This window comes from Chlamydotis macqueenii, chromosome Z, assembly GCF_036417535.1.
Source record: "Chlamydotis macqueenii isolate bChlMac1 chromosome Z, bChlMac1.mat, whole genome shotgun sequence".
NCBI lineage: Eukaryota > Metazoa > Chordata > Aves > Otidiformes > Otididae > Chlamydotis > Chlamydotis macqueenii.
Window position 1 is genome coordinate 12,573,259 of NC_141593.1, and position 19,322 is coordinate 12,592,580.

General features: G+C 35.9%; 1 protein-coding gene across 2 annotated transcripts in view; it reads left to right on the forward strand.

The window, feature by feature from the left end:
* Window positions 1-19,322, forward strand: part of WDR70 (WD repeat domain 70) — a 125,070-nt gene that overhangs the window by 45,119 nt on the left and 60,629 nt on the right. For both annotated transcript variants that reach the window (XM_086771031.1, XM_086771030.1), the window contains exon 9: window positions 657-733. In XM_086771031.1, the coding sequence (XP_086627157.1) occupies window positions 657-733 (77 nt within the window). The remainder of the gene's footprint in view (window positions 1-656; window positions 734-19,322) is intronic.

Sequence of the window (19,322 nt, forward strand, 5' to 3'; positions counted from 1 at the left end):
TTGTTATATCTCACCATTGACTTTTTGGTATTTCTCTTTATGCTTGATGCAATCTGAGGTAATTCCAGACTATTGCCTACTTTAGATAACATCCTTACCTTTGCTTTTTCTATCCTAAAGAAGCAGGGCTGATTACTGAATTTGCCACTTCTAGTCTTTTATGAAAAACTCACTTGAGGTTAAGTCCACCTTGACTCTGGAATTTTATTTCCTCAGTTTTCTTCAACAAGGTCTTTGGCTAGTGTAATTTGGCATTGAGTATGTATATTGTCTCACCCTGGTATTTCTTGTTCTTCCTGTTATTTTTGCATAGCTTGCAACAATTTGCATGAGACCATGTTGATGCCTGTTGTTTCATCCTTTCTCTGCATTACAGTTCTCCCAAGATAAAAAGGGAAAGTGTGATTCCATACCATTTTCTGAAAGAAAAAAATAGAAATAGAAGAATGGCAATATTTTTAGAACTCAAAAATGAAAACAGGCAAGGATTAAATAGATGAGAGTACATAAAATCTGTACTGACATCATTGTGATGTCAGTCGACTACTGCCTTGGTTGGAAGGGTCGGATTTGGCCCTCAGTTTTCATGTGATTCTACTTGAAGGATTTGAAGTAAAATTTATAAAACCTTGTAAAACCTCTTTGTGTTTATTTAGGGTCACACAGCAATGCTGAATTCAGGCTGTTGGCATCCAAAAATAAAGGAAGAGTTTTTGACATGTTCTAATGATGGGTGAGTATTGAGGTCTGTCTTTGTCAGGGTTTTTTTTAAATGCTTATTTGACTTTTGTGTTTTAATATTGTGCTCTAATTTGCTTTAAATATTGTCCTTTGAATTCTTGAGCAAGTACTCAGGACAATATTAAGTGAGATCTGGAATAAAAAAAAATATTTCAAAGTAAAAGAACGCATTTAAAATATATTTTATATGAAGACTTGAAAAATATTTTAAATATATATTTCTTTTTCTTATGTTAACCTGCAATAACTCAAATTATTACTTGAGAATAGTCTTTATATGCACTTGACAGATTTTTTTGATTCTAGGTGATTAAGACTGTAGTAGTATCCTGAACTAAGAAGTAATTCAAATGAAGGCGCTTAGAATTGCTATTGTAAAATAAATATTTTGAGAAATGATCTGTTTCTTGTGACTTATTCATAGCATTCAAATTTGCTCTAAATTAAAAAAAAAATCCTCTAAGTAGGTTTTGACTATGGTATATTCCAATTTGTGGTTGTTAGGCTATTTGTAAATTTTTTACTTCAGACTGCAGATATATGGGTTACCAGCAGGGAGCCTCAGTGTGTTTTTTATGACTATTCAAGGACACAACGTTGAACTCTGAAAAGACTGCAGAAGAAAAAGACACAATTCCTTCTGTCTCTTATATGACAGCAACAGAAGCTTGTCAGCTTCCCTTGGTGGCTAGAATGAGCCAGACCCTAGACTTGGCAGTTATATAATAAGTCTGAGAACTCCTTTTGTTGGCTTGTATAAGTTCATGTCCACTGATGTGATTGTTAGTGAATACATAGCAGTAGCTCATGCCCTTTTGTTTTCCTTGAAAAAAATCCAGATGATGGCTTGTTAAAACATGTACTAGCATATAGTTTATTTTTTCATGTTCTAGTAAATTTTTTATAACCACTTATATTTAAACAAATAGTTTCATTATTCTTGAATTGGAGATGAATAATAATTTTGCTAGACTTTTACAGATTGTTCAGAGTTTGTTAGCTTTTAGTTGCAGAAGGAAGTAAGAAATTTGTTAGTTTTGTAAGTAATCTGGTGATTAACCTTAAGTGAAAGGACGAATAACACTAATTAAGCTCTATTTTTTTTTTTAACTAGCTTAAATCTCGTGCGTATTTTATCAGAACTGTGTAATGTTGCTTTTAGCTTTCCAACATTTCAAGGGATTAGAATAAAATTGTATCATAAGAAAAGACACATAGAAATGCAGTTGTCTTCTCCATGAAAGTTTGCCTTACAGATACAATAGCTTCAATTTTCACAAATTTGGCTGTTAATTCATACCAACCTCAATATGTTGAGTGTGTGTACAGAGCTGCAGTAAAGTTTATAGTAGCAGAAATGCCAACATTAATGCTTTGCCTGAAAGAAAATTTAGAAAATGAGACTTTAAAGAGTATTCTCCTCTCTGGAACTACACCTGAGCAGAGTGACCTAAAAAATACCCTGTGTTTTAAGACATGACTCCTTGTTTGTATCATTCCAAAATATCAGTTGGCTTCTGTGTTAAAACAAAGGAGGAAGCGGAAACGGATAATACTGTTTTTGTTATTTGGATGTTTTCTTATCACAAATGTGATGGGTAGTGCTGTATGAATAAGCAAGAGAGCACAGTGATACTACACGTTCCAGCAGCAGGTGTTATGTGTCCCTGCTCTCATGTATTTTTTTCTTCTTAGAAGTAGAATTGCAGCCAAACTTGAAATTTAGCAGTCCTGAACTTTGTGATTTGTCATTGCAGCTAGGGCTGTGGTTGCTTTAACAGCTGGTTTGCTGTAGAAAATTCCTCTCGCAAGTCTTGCTTCTCTCACCCTCTAGTAAATTAAGTAAATGTTCATACTCTGAAAGGTATCTTAGAGAATATTGGTTGCCATCACTGAGTAAGTTCTGTAATAAGTTATTTAGGGAAAATTTGTGTTTCAATGTAGATCTGTCTGCAATTAAATAGATGGAGTTATTTCAGCAAAGTAGCTTCAAATCTTCAGAAATAAAATTTTGCTTTTAAGGTATAATTTAATCCTTAGACTTTTGTCAATATATGTTTCAAATAGGAAGCTTCTCTGCTCCATGGGATAAGGTGTGGAATGGATTTTTTAAAATCGTATACTATTGCTTAGTAACTGTTCTCTGTGTCTTAATGAAAGGGACTGCCACTTGTGGTGTGGATTAGAATAAGTGACATCATAGTGTTCAGAAAATAGAAATGAATACATTTTAAAAATAATTCTTTTCATGTTTAAAACGAACTGACAATGGTAGCCTAACTACCTTTTTAATGGAACAGTTGACAATAAGATTAATTTTGCAAATATAATTTGTAGTCTCAAGCATGCAAAATATATCTACACCACTCATCCTTCACAAACTGTTAGTTTTGCATAACTTATGTCTCATGATTGCAAGCATTGCTGTTTAGAAGAGTTTTCTCTCCTTTTGAAATTCAGTACATCTTAGTGAACAGTGCTGTTTCATGATCACTTTTATCTCAGCTACCTTTCACTTTTTGTATGTTAACCAGCTCCATCCTATTAACCAGTTTTGCATCTAGAATAGCTGCTATCTTGTCTCCCTCCTATTAGCTGCCTTGTTTCTATGTCTGAAGGGCAGCTATCAGTATGTGACTCCTCCTTCATGACCATTGTTTTCTGGCAAGTGTTCCTTTATTTAGGCCTAGGACTGCATAAAGGCTTGATAGCGTGACAGAAAAGAGATTTTAACAAGGTCTGGAATAATACTGCTGAAGATGGCCAGCAGTCAGTTTTCCTCCCCATGGAGCAATCAGTTGCTCTTCCTCCCATGATGCCATTCTGCTTATCTTGAACTGGCAAGCTCTCTTCAGCCTAGGTGATTCTGTTTTAATTCCATAGATGAAGTCTGTGCTCCATAAGATGTACAGCCTCCTAGAGTTCACATACTTGTTCCGTAGCTTTTTTTTTCCCTTTCCATTGTAGTATGCTGTCAGGAGAGTGTGAGATTTGGTATCTCCAGCCTGCTTGGCCATGCGAAGGACAACTCCATTGGCTGTGAAATCAGGATTACATGGCATTTCTCCTGGATTTATTGAATCTAATCTTGAGTTTATATACTGTCTGCTCACTCTGTGTTGATAGCCTTTCAGCCTAAGCTGATTACACTTTAACTGAGTATAACCCAATCGATAAGTAGATTCAAACGGGACATAAGGAGAAATTTGTTTACAATGAGAGTGCTAAAACACTGGAACAGGTTACCCAGAGAGGTGGTGGATGCCGCATCCCTGGAAACATTCAAGGCCAGGTTGGATGAGGCCCTGAGCAACCTGATCTGGTTGGAGATGTCCCTGCTCCTTGCAGCGGAGTTGGGCTAGATGACCTTTAAAAGTCCCTACCAACCCAAATCATTCTGTGATTCTAACCTTGGAGTTTGTCTGAACTCTGTTAAGGCCTGGAATAGCTTGATTGACAACTGGAGAACTGAAGCTATAAATTTACTTTTCTTGAATGTTTGAAGTATCAGTAATACCATGCATGTGAAAACATAGGTAAAAGCGGAATCTGGACTTGTGCGGTTCAGTGTAAGTATAGTTATATTGTCCTGCTGTTATGCAGAATTTGTAGATTTTGTGAATAATATGTTTGAAGAAATATGACAAACTTGTTACACATACCGACCTTTTTTTTTTTTGTTAAGAAGCACCGAACAAACTACAGCACTGAAGAAAGCTTTTGAATAAATATTAATCATCTTAACACTGTTCAGTGTGTTGAACGTTTTATGTGTAATAAATGCAGTTAACACTGATCGGTCTGCGGCTTTGAAACTGCTTAAAGCATTAAGATAGTAATGCCAAGGCTACTACCAAGATGTTTGTATAAGCTTTCGTTAGAAACTAAACTTCAACACTGCATCTGTCTTCACAGATTTGAAGACTAGATGGCAAAGCATGCTTGAAAATAATTAATAATGTTTCACTTCTATCTAGAGGATCATTTAAAAAAATCTTTGTTTAGTTGTGCAGTCTTAGGCTTGTGGTTTTGTGTAGTTTCTAGATTTACTTCTTAAAACAAGCTACATCCTGTAGATCATAGGACCTGCTTTGGAGTCCCAAGTTAGGACTCCAAAAAGGTCACCCTGAGTGATATTTAGTTGCATCGTACTACTTTATAAGTAGGGAATGCAAATAATATTGAGGTGAAACAACTGAATTTGCTAGTGGTGTAGTATGGCTTGGACTTCTGTCCTAGGAAAAAAAGTAATTCTTACTAAGTAGTTTCAAGCACTATGTATGTAGGTGTGTATATACATATATATTCACTTCGTGTGAAATATTCTATATCAAGATAAATTATTGAAGTTTGAAACATTTTGTTCAAGATTTTTATGAAATACTTTTTTCCCAGGACAGTATTACAGTTTAGGCAAGTTTTCAGATTTAATTTAGAACAGAAAAGAATACAATTCCATTAGATGATTTATTTTTAGTCATACCAGGGTAAAGTTGTTTTTTTTGTGATGGGAAGAAACTTGAAAGTTCTTTTTTTGTCTATCTAAATACACATTTAAAAATGGCTTGGTTTATCTGGCAATCACAGAATTTAGATATTCACAGTACTTCGGTGCTTTCTTAACAATTTGCTCTGTTCAGAATTGTGCAGTGAGTCCGGCAAGAAGGGACAGCCTTTTCCAGGGAAGTTGGCTTTTTCTAGTCAATTGCAATGTTCTTAATTTAGCATGGGAAGGCAGTTGTTTTGTTGCACATATTTACTCCTCTTGTCCCAGAACACTTAGTATTTCACTTCTCACTTGTATTGTGCACAACTTAGGTTGCATGGTTAAGCTTTCCTTGGGACTTGTTCCCTAACCCCCTTCTGTCAAAATGAGACAAATTGCAGAAAATTATTGCATCTTTCCTGATCTTGGCTCACTTTGAGATGGGTTAGACAATACTTTTGAGCAGCCCCATTAGCAGGTCTGAGGGGTAAGTAACTTGTGGCAGGATAGAAATTATGGTGAACTGGAAGTTTAATATTTCCATCAGCTCAGCTTGATGTCAGATTGGGAAGAAGACAGGAATTTGCTGGTTTTAGCTGATACAAAACTTCTCATGTTTTGGGGTCATATACAGATTGTTGAGCAAACACTTCCATGGTGTTAACTTTGTTCCACAAGTATCTTTCACTCTGGCAATTTCCTTTCCTGTCTTCTCATGAAGAATTGTTTGTCTTTTATTATATGAAGATGAAATCCTTTCCTCTCAAGTACTCAATGGTTATTTTAACCTATAACTCAATTTAAAGGACTGTTTTCTCATGAGATATGCATCTTATTTGAATGACCAGAATTCTCTGATTATTCTTGTAATAATGGGAAGTACAACAGACTTAGTAAACTAAACTAAAATGTTTTTGTTTGATAATGAGAAAGTAAAGTAGGGTAGACAAGAATTTATTTTGGCATATTTGCTTACCAAGATAAAATATATATTCTGTCTAAGAAAATAAAATTAAATTGCCATGATTAATGTTCAAATCTGATTTTGTATTAAAGTTATGCAGTAGTGACTAATGTTAGTTAATATCCTATAGATCAGAATTCTGGGAAAATATTTGCTTTGGGTTTTTTGACGTTTGGAATTACAGGTAATTTCATTGTTTGCGTAACAGAATTTAAAACTATTCCTCTTACCAGAGTACATATGTTATATAAATATGTGTTTTAGTTTAAAATCCCACTGATAAGTTACTTGTTTAGTGCCTAAGAGATGTATGTTGGGTATTTTTTATTTTTCATGAAATGATTTGGAACAGTCAGAAGTTGCATTTCTCAGTTGGTAGTCTTCTCAAAGGTGTTTGGCTTCACTGGATGATGATTGGTCTGGAAATGCTTTTGATTCAGAACATTCTCCTTAAGGCTGATAAATCCCATTTTGCAAGTGGGATAGAGTATGATGGAAGTTCTGTATGGGTTTTTGTGAGAGGAACTTCTCTTGTTTATTTAATGAAACTTTTAATAAATTTTTGTATAGTAGCCATTAGTAAGTTAGAAGCAGTAAATTACAATCCAAATGATGTTGAAATATTTTTCTGTTAATTCCAGAGTTTCATTTGTGATTTTTAAAGGATTAATCTTGCAAATAAATACTTGTGAGATATTTGCCGTATATTGGCTGGGGACTGGCTAATAGGAAGAGATCTCAAAATTGGTAATCTGAAGTAATCAAACCATGTTTCTAACACAGTTTCATAAGATTAGACTGTTGTCTCAAAACTTTTATATTTTTATAAATTTATTTTTATATTTTTAAAATTTTTTAAAAAAATAAATATATTTTAAAAATAAATTTCCAATTTAAAATTTTAAATTAAAGCATGTTGTATGAGAGAAAGTGTGTATCTATTCCTAGTAAAACCTGAACATTAAGTATTAGTCACTGAGAATGAAAGAAGATTGGTTAGTGAACTGAGTGAAGACCAACAGTATGTGAGGTCGTATATGGAGAAGAGTATTTTTGAGATTAGACCTGTTTCCTGAAAACTGTGTAGGGTTTATTGTATGTAAGCTCTTAGTATGAAGCAATGAGAGAGCAGATACACATCTTTTAAAAATCCATATGCACACAGAAAATATTAGTAAAAGATATGATGTTAATGTTTTATTTCAGCAATAACTGTTGAAAATGCAGTAGAGTTCTGTGTCTAGTTCCAGTGACAGCAGCTTAAGAATGATGTACATGTGCATGTACAGAGGAAGAATGTCAGAGAAGAATCATGAAACTTCGCTTAATAGAGACTCAAGCAGCTGAATATGCTTCAGTTTATTGAATAAGATATTAAGAGACTTGGCAATAGCAAAGAAATATTGAAACAGATAAAATGTCTGACAGTTGAAATTTCTTTGAGTTATTAAAGTCATAAGTAGATCCAGTGATGGGAAGTTAGCACGTTCTGAATAGGAGAGAAAAAGTATTTCTTTGTCAGCGGAGGGATTATTTGACTGTGGAACTGATCATTTAGGAAGGAACACAGTAAATTCTTTACTACTTACACCCTTTGCGTAGAAATTGGTGGATCAAATTAATCATCAAACAAACCAGTGAGCTCAAAAAGCATTAGTTGATAAGCTTAAGACTCGCATGGGCATGTAGATTTCTTGGTGGTAAAAACTCCAGTCAACTCATACATGCAACTTAGTTACTCATGGATAAGGGCTAGGGGCTTGACCTGTGAATGTCTGTTAAAGTTATCCAACCTTTTGAGGCTAGGAAGAAATCCATACATAGTCCTTCTGAGGAAGGCAGAACTATCCATGTGAAACTTGGTGGGAAATGGGTCTAATAGTTCTTTCTGTAGTACATGAATTGTGAGGTTTTTTTTTCATTTTTAGTTGTACAATATCTTTTCAAAATCAGTCTGCCTTCACAGTGTTAACAACCAATTCCTTATTGACTTTCTACCTGATTTCCACCTGCGCCCTTTGCTGTCTCTGAATCATTCCCCAGTAGATTGTTTTACAGCCCCTTTATTGTGATGTTAACTTTTAAAGCTAATTTTATTATTCAAGTATTTGCTAGTAAAGTTTTATATTAAATGCATTTATCTTGAGAGGCATTCATTTGGTTTTGGAAATGTTTTATCTCCTTCTTGAAATGTTTCCAGACCTGTGATTTGGGAAATCTTCTGCTTGCTAGGACAGAAAACATCTGATCAATATTCTTTAGTTAGCTCATTAATGGTAGTGGAAATTTCTGGTCAGCTAATCTCTACAATTAAGATCTATGTTCATTGGTGTCTGTGTGATTTAGAACCTACTGGCAAACATTTCAGTCTCCTGAGGTTGAACTTTTGGTGAGATAAGATGCAGATCTTCTTTTGTTGTTATAAACTTATTAGACCATATACATTCCTTCCTTCAAAATAAATAATTTACTTTTACATATTTGTAACTTCCTTCTGTTGCGTGATTCACAGTGAATTAAATGGATAGAATAACAAGCACTGAAGAGTTTCAGAGTATGAAAAAGGTGTTTTCCCTTTTTTTTGGTGATACACACTTAAGCTTTAAAAATTAATTTATTCTATCAGCATGTTTATTGTAAATCCTAGAAAATAATTTAACTTCAGGGTTGGTTTGAGTTAAATTTTGGCTTTAGAACTTTTTCAGGGAGTGTCCTTTTTTTTTTTTTTTTTTAAATGACTTTATTTTTTCATCCTAGAGAGTAAGGAACTCAGAATTTCAACATGGAGAGTAAGGAACTGATAGTCTGGTACCTGGTCTCAAGATAAAACAATTTTTTTTTTTTTTTTTTTAAATTCCTCTGTCAGTTAGAGATTTTAGGTCTCTGTTTTCAAGTATGTAAAATACAATACTTCTTGCTTTCACACAAACCTAGTTTAAACAGTATTTTATACTCTATGTACTATAGAGTTATTGCTTAAATACCTACAAAGAAATAACATGTGGATTATCTAAAAACCTGTTCTTACGAGTTGCATGAGGTGAAAATAAAGCAAAACTGGCATTTATGAAAATCAGGTTACGCAGGAGGTTTTCTGTATCCACCTTACCTGTCTTCATGTAGTTGATGTTTTATTATTTCAGCCATAGCAATTCAGCTGTTTCCGATACTGAGGCTTAGGAATTGCATGTGTCAGTTGTGTTAAGTTCTGGTGACTTTTTTCTTTCTTTCTTCTTTCTTTTTCCTGTCTCTGGAACAGCACAAGTTCTCATCCTGTGGCAGAGAAGCATGGTATTTTGCAGGAAGGGTGAGCAGTGTGGTAGGGGTAAAGTTCTGTTGGTTGTTGTGAAAATCTCCCCTGATTAGTCAAAACTATAAATCTTTAGCAAAATCACCTCTGGAGGCTCGTTCGTAATACAAAAGTGCCTTCATCAAGACATAGTTGCTATCTTGCATGCGTGTAGTAATTTGCACTACACTGACATAATAGTTTGCGTTTCCTCTTGACATGTAAAGGTGTGAAGTCCACTACAGATAAGTGAGGATGGCTTTTCCTAGACTAACATCTATTTATAGATATATGTTCAGTGCAGGGCTGATCAAGAGAGTACAGCAAATGAGCAGGCCTGGTTAAGAGGAGTTTGAATAATGACTGTGCTGGCCCTTGCTGAAAGCCCTATGTTTACAAAAGGGTTAGTAAAGCTATTTTTGTCTTTATAAACTATGTACGTTTATATTAATATTTTTCTGAAGTTTTTCTTGATTAAAATGCTAGCTGCTGCAATAAAAAATGCAGTCAGTTTTAAGAGCTTGCATTTGAGAGCTTTTTCAACTGATGTTTATACTATGTAAGCTCCTTTTACAGTTTCAGGTAGATTATCTTAAGAAGTAACATTTAAAAAAAAATGCTGCAATGCAGAGGACCAAAAGCCTCAAAATTATGCGGATTCTTTTTCCTCATTTATTCCTTATTTAAGGAAGTCTTGCTATTATATCGTCTGTGGCTCTGTGGTAGTGAGTATGGCTTGTGCTTTGTCCCTAGACCCAGTGGAATGGGTTTAATTTTAAAATCTGGATGCATTTATGCACATAAACAGGAACAAAACTCTGCTTTCCACATAGCATGGTTGAAGTGAAATTGATTATCAAGTCGTTTTTGCATTACAGTTCATGTAAATGCAAACTTTTACTGAAGCCTAGGTTTTCAGTTAAGCATTGTGCTTTGATCTTCCAATTCCATTTGAGATCAGATAAGTTCAGAATTTCATGTTATCCATGGCTTCCAAGTTGATCATATATATAGTTCTGTTTGTCAATGTAAGACAGAGAAACTTCTTGAGGAAGAGCTTGGAAATCCAGTCAGTGTTGATGGATCATAAATTTAGAGTTTGTAGTTCCTTCACAGTAGTTGGAAATAACACATACATGCACATGTATCTGATGTGTGTATAAATGCAGTGACTTTAGTAAGCATGTGAAGTTGTTAATGTTGTTCATTTGCAAACAGCAGATGTGACATGAAAATACACTTTTTTTCCTTAATTTGGAAATGGTATTGGTGTTGTAAAATTAGTTTACAACTTAACATGATTTCACCAATTTTCATCTTGTAAACTTACACTTCTGACACTGATTTCTCTACATACTTTCAAACAAGGTGGTTCAGCTTTTTCAGGGGTAGGAGCTGTATCGCAGTGTAGGATTGTCTATCCTGGTCTGCATAAAATCTGCAGTAGCTTCTGGGTCTACATAACTGATCATAGGTATGTGCAACAGGAGGTTTTAACATCTCAGGCACTTCTAAAAGCTGTATTATCTTTCCACAAAACTGAGGGTGCCAGGAGTGACAGAATTATGGAAAGGGCCAAATTAAGCCTGGGACCACCAGTCTGGCCTGTTTACATCTTCTGCTGATGGCTCTCTTGCTTCAAAAGAAAACACATTTGGATTTTAAACATAAAAGTACACAAAAATTAAAAACTGGCTGACAAGTTGGGCTCAAATAGTTATAGTAAATGGGGTTGCATTAGACTGGCAGCCAGTCACTAGTGGGGTTCCCCAGGGCTCAATTTTAGGGCCAGTGTTCTTTAATGTTTTTATAAATGATCTGGACACAGAAATTGCATGTACATTAAGCAGGTTTGCCAGTGATACTAAACTAGGAGGAGCTGTGGACTCCATCAAGGGTAGTGAGGCCTTACAGGGAGATCTGGAGAGACTAGAAACCTGGTTTGCAATCACCAACTAGATGAAATTTAACAAGAGCAGGTGCTGGATTCTCCACCTGGAATGGGATTATCCTGGTTATATGTACAAACTGGAGGAGGAGAGGCTGGCGAGCAGCCCTGTGGAAAAACCTCTGAGGGGGTTCAGGTTGCTGGGAAGTTGAATTGAGCCAACAGTGTGCCCTGGCAGCCAAAAGGGCCAACCATGTCCTGGGGAGCATCAGGCCCAGCAGAGCTGGCTGGTTGAGGGAGGTGACTGTCCCACTCTGTACTGCACTGGTGTGGCCCGACCTTGAGCACTGTGTGCACTTTGGGGTGCTTCAATGTAAGGATGTCAAACTATTAGAGTGAGTGTGTCCAGAGGAGGGCAACCAAGATGGTGAAAGGCCTTGAAGGCAGGACTTAGGAGGAGCAGCTGAGGTCACTTGGCTTGTTCTGCTTGAAGAAGAGGAGGCTGACGGAAGCCCTCATGGCAGCCTACTGCTTCCTCTTGGGGGACGACAGAGGGGGAGGTGCTGGTCTCTTCTCTCTGGTGACCAGGGGCGGGACACGAGAAAATGGAATGAAGCTGCATCAAGGGAAGTTCATGTTGGACATTAGGAACAGGTTTGTCACTGAGACCATGGTCGATCGCTGGAACAGGCTCCCAGGGAAATGATCACGGCACCAATCCTGTCAGAGTCCAAGGAGCATGTGGATGATGCTCTTAATCACATGGTTTCTTTTTAGGTGGTCCTGCAAGGAGCAGGGAGTTGGACTCAGTGATCCTTAAGGGTCCTTTCCAACTTGAGATATTCTGTGATTCTAAGAAAAAAAGAATTATAAATTTTGCTGATTCCCCAGATAAAAAGGAAGGGTAGAACTGGGCATTTATACTCATTTGAAAAACAGCTGAATTATTGAGGAGACATGCATGAGTTCTAGCTGGAAAAAAAGCGAGTTGGTAGTTTTCCTACCACTTCATTGACCTGTGTAGAAGTGGTTTCATCTGCTAGTTAAACCTTGATTGCTGTGGAGTATTCAGATAGATGGGGGGGTAGGTTCTTATTAACTACTCAGGAGTGCAGAAGGGAATGGAGAAGTTAGGCATGTTGTTTACAACATGGAGCAATGGAGATGAGTCGCCAACTGAAGCTCCTGCAGTTTTCCCAATCTCCCAGCTCTTAAAGTCAGTGATATTGATGGTGTTTGTATATCTTTGTTGTTATTTTGGACTTAGTTCTTGTCTTACTAGCTTTTGAACAGATTTATGTTGATTCATGGAATTTTAGATATAAGAAGTGTGAGTCCCTGCCAAAAATATTCATATGCTCTAAATGCTTTCTAAAACACCCTTTCAGGTTGTCTAGAGTCACAGACTAATTTAGATTGAAGAGGACATCTGGAGGTCATCTGTTTCAATCCCCTGCTTAGTGCAAGGTCAGCTTAGATCAGGTTGCTCAGGTAGCAGCAGGCTGTGCAGTGAACAAAAAGGTGAATTTCTGAACAGACTGAAATTTCAGGGCTTAAGGCAAACAGAAGACTAGGGTACTGCAAAGTAATGTCCTCACACTCTTTTGTTACTTGCCTCTTAGATTGTGGTTCATTGCTAATGGAGCTGCAGGAAAGTGGCAGTGAGCGAGATCTAAGACAGGAGCAAAACCAGTTAAAAATAATTATCATGCATGTAGGATCAGCTGAGGTGTTGCTTCAGAGAGCTTTTAATTCCTTGACTGCTTTAAATCGGTTGATTTTTCACTAGTTTAATTGAGAGTTCTGCTGAGTGTTAGTTTCAATCTAAGTTATTTATTAGAGTGAAGCGGAACTTGAGATCCAAATGAGCCTTAACTATTTTATAGCCATGACTAATCAGCTTTTTTAGAAAGTATCCTGTTTTCCTAGTGATTTACTTTTCAGGCTTTTGCAGTATCATGCAAGACTGCTCTTGAGTCATTTCAGTTCGTGCAGATGATAGTAACTGGAACTGTGGAGGTGCTCTTTACCAGACATCTTCCCCTTTGATCTTAATCAGATGTACCCCATAGGGAGACTGATTACATCCCACTCTTATCTTTACTAAGTGGGAGATGAGATTTCAATTCATTACCTTCTTGCCCCATTTGGAAAATAACACAAAGCTGTACCTCATCGTACTGTTCCAACTTTCAGAAGTCAATCACATAGTATCTGTAGTTCATCTAGTGCTCTGTACAGAAATAATAATACTGAAGTTAAATGTTGCTGGAACAGTAAATGAAGGACTTCTTGTGTGCAAAGTGCTACACAGTCTTGCATGTGCAAATACCAGTGCTCATTTTTTTTTTAGGTAGCACAGCATTAATACAGACTTTGAATTATTGTTAATTTAAAAGTATGTTGACTATTTACATAGCTCAGTAAGCTTCATTATAGTCACTGAATGTGATGCTCATTGAATTAAAACATCTTAGGGGAACGGTTCTCTAAGCTACTGTATGGATGGTTTTCTGAAGACTTGCTTAGATACTTTGCTGATTTGAACTGGAGAAAGGATGTGCTGTGGTGCAGATATCCATGATGCAGACAGACATCAGCCTAATGGCTGATGCAAAGAAAAACAATCTCTTTCTTCAGTCAGATCTGTGTGTGAAGACTTCATTAACAAGGAACAAAGCAAATTAGCTGTCACTGCCAGTGAGAAAGTAATTCAAAACTAACAAGCTTTTTTTTTCTTTTAGGGCAGTCTTGTTGCCCAAATGGACCTCACTAGTGCAATCAAATATATTTAGTGTTTTTGGGAAATAGGGAAGGAAATACTTAAAGGAAATAGTAAGGGAGAAAGGCTTGTAGGAATTCGGGCATGATATTTAAGTGCTCAGTGCAGTGCGTTCTCCTCTCAATAATATCTAAAGCTTTACTTAATGTAATTTTCCTTTTATGTAACTTATTCTTGTGCATTGGTTCTTGTTGTTTGGTTGGTTTGGTGGCGGTTTTTTGTATGCCCCCTACCCCCAGTTATGCTATCTTCAGAATGTAATAACTGTTTTTAGATTTCTATTTTTCTGTGTTCTAAGCAGCACTGAATGTAACATGTATGTGGAATCTTAATCCTCCTTCCTTGGAAGTATGGGCTGTTACTGGCATAATGATTCCGTGCCTGCATACTCTCTGCTACTGCTTTCTGTCCAGCAGATAGCTTAATTAACCTTTTTTTTTGGTTTTCCACTAGATCTGTTTTTCACTTCCATATTCTTTCACTTTTTTCCCCCCCTACTTGCATGTTCATTCCCATAGTACTTATTTTCATATCTTTTCTTGTTAGGCTGTAAAGTTTTTCCCACCAAGCCTTTTATTTTACCTATGTTCAGACTGTTTTGAGGAAAACTCGGCTGAGCATTAATAACTACATTGGAACTGGCCTATCCTTTAAATAACTGTTAAAAGAAAACACTTATAGTAATGTTGGATTTTTTTTTTGTTTGTTTTTGATAAAAATTTTCTATCACGTTTCTCTTTGTCTTCTACCTTTCTGTATGCGATCTTTGATGATAGTATAACATCTTAAAATATAGTGGTGACATTCTGAGCACATTGCTGATATCCTCATCTGTTAGTAAAAATGATACATTAGATGTAGTGTGTTTTCTAGCTGGCTTTAATCATATAAGAAGATGTGATTTACAAATTACTATTTCAAGATCTGTATATTTAGTAAAACAAATCACATATAAGAAAATAAATATATTCTTTTGATATGTTAAGAGCCAAGTGTACTTTAAATTTGAGGGTCTTTTTGCAAATCTGTGAAGAAGGTATAGATAACAATCTCTTAGGAAAAAACATCTTGTAAAACTTTTACATCCCAGGTGAAACTTAACTGGTTTGAATTAAAGCATTAAGAATCTTTGAAGTTAAAGACCAGAGATAGCAAGGTATTTATTTGTATTTTGCATTGCACAGTATAGTTCAGTGGGAATTCACAAGGGATAAAAAAAAGTCTAGAGCAGAATCTTGGAATTTCTTTTATGATCTGTTCTGAAGTCTTCCCGTTTATGTGGATGCTCTTTTGTGTTCTTTAATTTAACAGGTGCTGTTGATAGTTGATAAATGTCAACATTTATGACACAGAATTATTTTTCTGTGTTTTATTTTGTCATTCCTTCTCTCTGCCAATGTGACTTTGATGGAATTTTGGAGTCGGTCATTTTGATGAGCTGAGCTGCAAATACTTTGGGGGAATTTTTAGATTTTAAAAGAAGCAGCAATGTATTTAGTAGTGCAAATTCCAGAGTATTTTTTTCCATTGCTTTGGACAGACCCTTAGAAGGGTACAGCTGAATGAGATATGTAATGAATACAGTATAACTTTATGTACAGAATCTACTGATTCAAAAATTAGTGAGAAAACATAGTCTTTTCACATTGAATTGCTTTGTACATTAGCTGTGTCTCCCTATCTGCTTATATGCTCCATGAGTACTTTTCTTGTGAGGCAAAAACTGAAGCAAAGAAAAGATGCATAGATGATGTCCCCTTGTTCATTACTGTATAGTCAAGGGCCTAATTAAATGTATAGGCTGAAGAGATTCTTCCTGTGTTTATAACCCTGAGGAAGGAAGGGTCTGGATGGCTGAATGACTTAAGCAAATAATTTCTGAATCTGAGTTCTACTTAGATGATAAGTGTCAATACTAAATTGGTAAAATTTGTACTATGTTAATTGCTAGCTTATTTCTAGGAAGTTCGTTGTTACTTTTAAATTTTTACTCTTTTGAATAATGCCTTTTTGTATTGTTAGTCTGACCAGTGATTTAATATAGGAAAACACAAAATTTCCTCAGTCCGGAAAGCTTGTGAGCTTTTCATTTCAATAAAAACAGACTTCTTATGCTTTAAGAAAGAGGTTCTTTTGTAAAGTATTCTACTGTATCCTTGCAACTGTGTGTTCATTTTAATCTGAAAGGATTATATTGACATAGTGGTGGGTAAATCTTTTTATTTTAATGCATCTGTCGGCCAGTTCCTCAGCCAGAAGTCATCGTATGTCATAACTTACCGATATTTGCTGCTGCTGCTGCTTTTTTCCTCTTGTGAACATGCTGCACAGCTGACTTGATAGCAGTCATCTGGCATAACTTTATAACTGTTATATTCTGTTCCTTGCTTTTGTTCTCCTCACCCAGTCTGTCTTTCTCCATCTCTGCTCTTCTCCCTGACCTCCATTAGGAGTTCTTGTTTCTTAGCCCATTTAATACTTAGTCAGTTCTTCTCTGTCTCGTTTTCTTCAAATCTTGCATACATCATCCAGCAGTAGGAGTTTTACTTAATAATTCAGAACGTTTGTTCTCCATGCTCTCACAGACATGCTTACCTGTCATTTCAGTTTTGAGTTGGTTGCTTTTAAATTCATTTGGAGTTGACAGTAGGAGTAGTTACCGTTTGTTGATTTTAATCTGTTCCTCCCTGCCCCCTGAAACAGTAATTATAATTCAGCTATAATTACCCAAATGGTGGTAATTTATCCTTTCAGAAAAGTGCTACCAATGTTATTTGGAAATATGGAAAAATATAGTTTCGTAGTTGCTTCTGCCTATTTGCTGCATATCACATAAAATTGAGTTTTGATCTTTGGATTTTTACTCTGGTAAAATGTTTTATCTGCTAAAGTGTCTATTTACTTTTTACATTTAGGGATTATTTAAGTAATAGAGAAATGAAGAATTGTTATAAATTAAAGTTGTGTCAATTTTTTGTCAGTTATTTCTTTAGTTATGATTTTACTTATATTGGACGTGACTTTTCTTGTATTCTGGTTTAAATTATTTTAACTCTGTTCAGATGCTGGGGGTAGGTAACTTATTTAGAAGTTTTTCTGCCAAACAAGTATGGAAGGTTTCTCTGGATTTCTCTATCAGTTTGTGTGTACAAATTTTTTCAGTATCTGGCAGGTGATTCAGCCTTCATTGGCTCCCATGTTCTCAACAGAAGACAACTATAACTTACTTCTGCTGAAAGAGGGCAAACAGAAGACAATCTTGTACCACCATATGCATGAGGTGCATCTTGACAGAACTTCTCAACTATTTCTTACCTGTCTATTGTCTTCACATATTTCGCTTTAGGGATTACAAAGGCATCTTAATTTCATTCCTGTGTAGGTAAGGTTGTTTTATGCCATAAAAAAGATGGGAAAAAAAATCTTACTTAAAGATCAATTGTTGCCTTTTTTTTTGTATTTTAAGTGTGATATTTTAAGAGTAAGCTTAATGTTAAATGCTGGTAACATTCAATGTTGTGCAAGTGAGTTTTGCAGTCCAGTAAGAACGGAGGAGATGGGAGAGGCAGAGAAGTTTAGTGGAATTTGACAGGTCAGATTTTTAATGTTTGAATTGGTTCACTCCTTGAATTTCAGCAGATGGTATTAGAATAGTATCAGAATGGGCAGTGGCTTACTGAATCAGGACTTAGAGAAATTCTCCATGCTTGCAGGCTGGGAAATGAAGCTACATAAGCTTAAGTATGTTCAATAATTTGTGTAATACAGGAGCATTGTCAATAATCAATTTTATTAGAAATTTTGACTTGGTAATAACTTCATAAGAATGTTAGATAAATGGTGAAGATAAGAGAAAAAACATCTGTGGGGTTTCTGTGCTTTGCTGTTAATCCCCTTTCCTGCTAGCTAGAATGGGATGAGTTAAATATTGAAAAGTATTAGGTGTTCTAAGGAAAAGGAACTGGAAATAGGCTTCAAGTAAGTTTCAACTATGAACATTAGATGGGAGAAAGCATCAAAGTGACTGCTGAGAGAAGAGACAGGATGCCTCGATAGTTATTGTTAGAGCATGGAGGGTAAAAGGACAATGTCAGAACAAATTACTCTGTCATGTTCAGACTGTGTGATGAAGGCTCTTAGAATGGCACAGTGAAAGTGTCTCTCTGATGTGTTTCATCGATCTCTGTTTCCAGTCCATCACTGGTCTGAAGGAAAATATAAAACATACACACTTTATAGAAAACTCCTGATGTTTTGATTGGTGGTGATTCAGTCAGAAACCATGGGCTGATCGATTCATGTGGTAGGCTGAAATTTTGTCTGTGGTATTATGAGGTGTGTTTGCAATATGATGTCCATTTTTCAATAAGAATTGGAAGTGTTTCCATAAAGAATAACAATACTTAAAAGATCTGACGTGAAAGAAAAGATTAAAGAGCTCAGTCTTAGCTCAAGTGTTAAGGGCTCTCTGGGATTGACTGATCAATTTGTAAGCACTATATAGATTTTTTCTTATAAAATAGTTCTTTTGATTTAGTAGAAGAGTAGAAGGTGATGTTAAACACTTACTATAGGCTACATGGGCATTTTTAACAGGGCATGGAACTCGTATGGTAGTAAATGTGGCCAACTGTCTGCAGCAGAAGGAGCAGCTCAGGAAACTTGGCTTTTTCATCTGACCTGCTGATATTACAGTTGATTTAGGGCTCACTTTTTTTTTTTAAATCTGTCTTAGAAGAGATACTTTACAGTTGAAAAGTAAAATGACCAAGAAGGTTTGAATATTCTCTATAGTGTGTGAAGTGATTGAGGTTTTGACAGGACATTAAGCCCTAAAAAAAGCTTTAAAAGCTTTTAAAAAATCCTTCTGTGGCAGCAGAAATGAAGAATTAGGATGGTGAAGGATTCTCATAGATTGTTTTTGGAATTGCAGCTGAGATGCTTGTGAGACATCTTAGATAAAAAGGCAAATAGAAGGAGACAGGCTTTAAACTTCCTTGCGCACAACCCATGTTACTAGGTGCACTGACTGAGATGTGGGTGTGCCAAGGCAGTTCTGGGAGACTTGCACTGTAAGAGAGGAAGTAGCTTTCCAGCAGGAAATGGTTATCACAAGAGAAGGAAAAGAAGCTGGAGGTACAGGGTATTTAAGTGAGGTTCTGGAAGGATTGA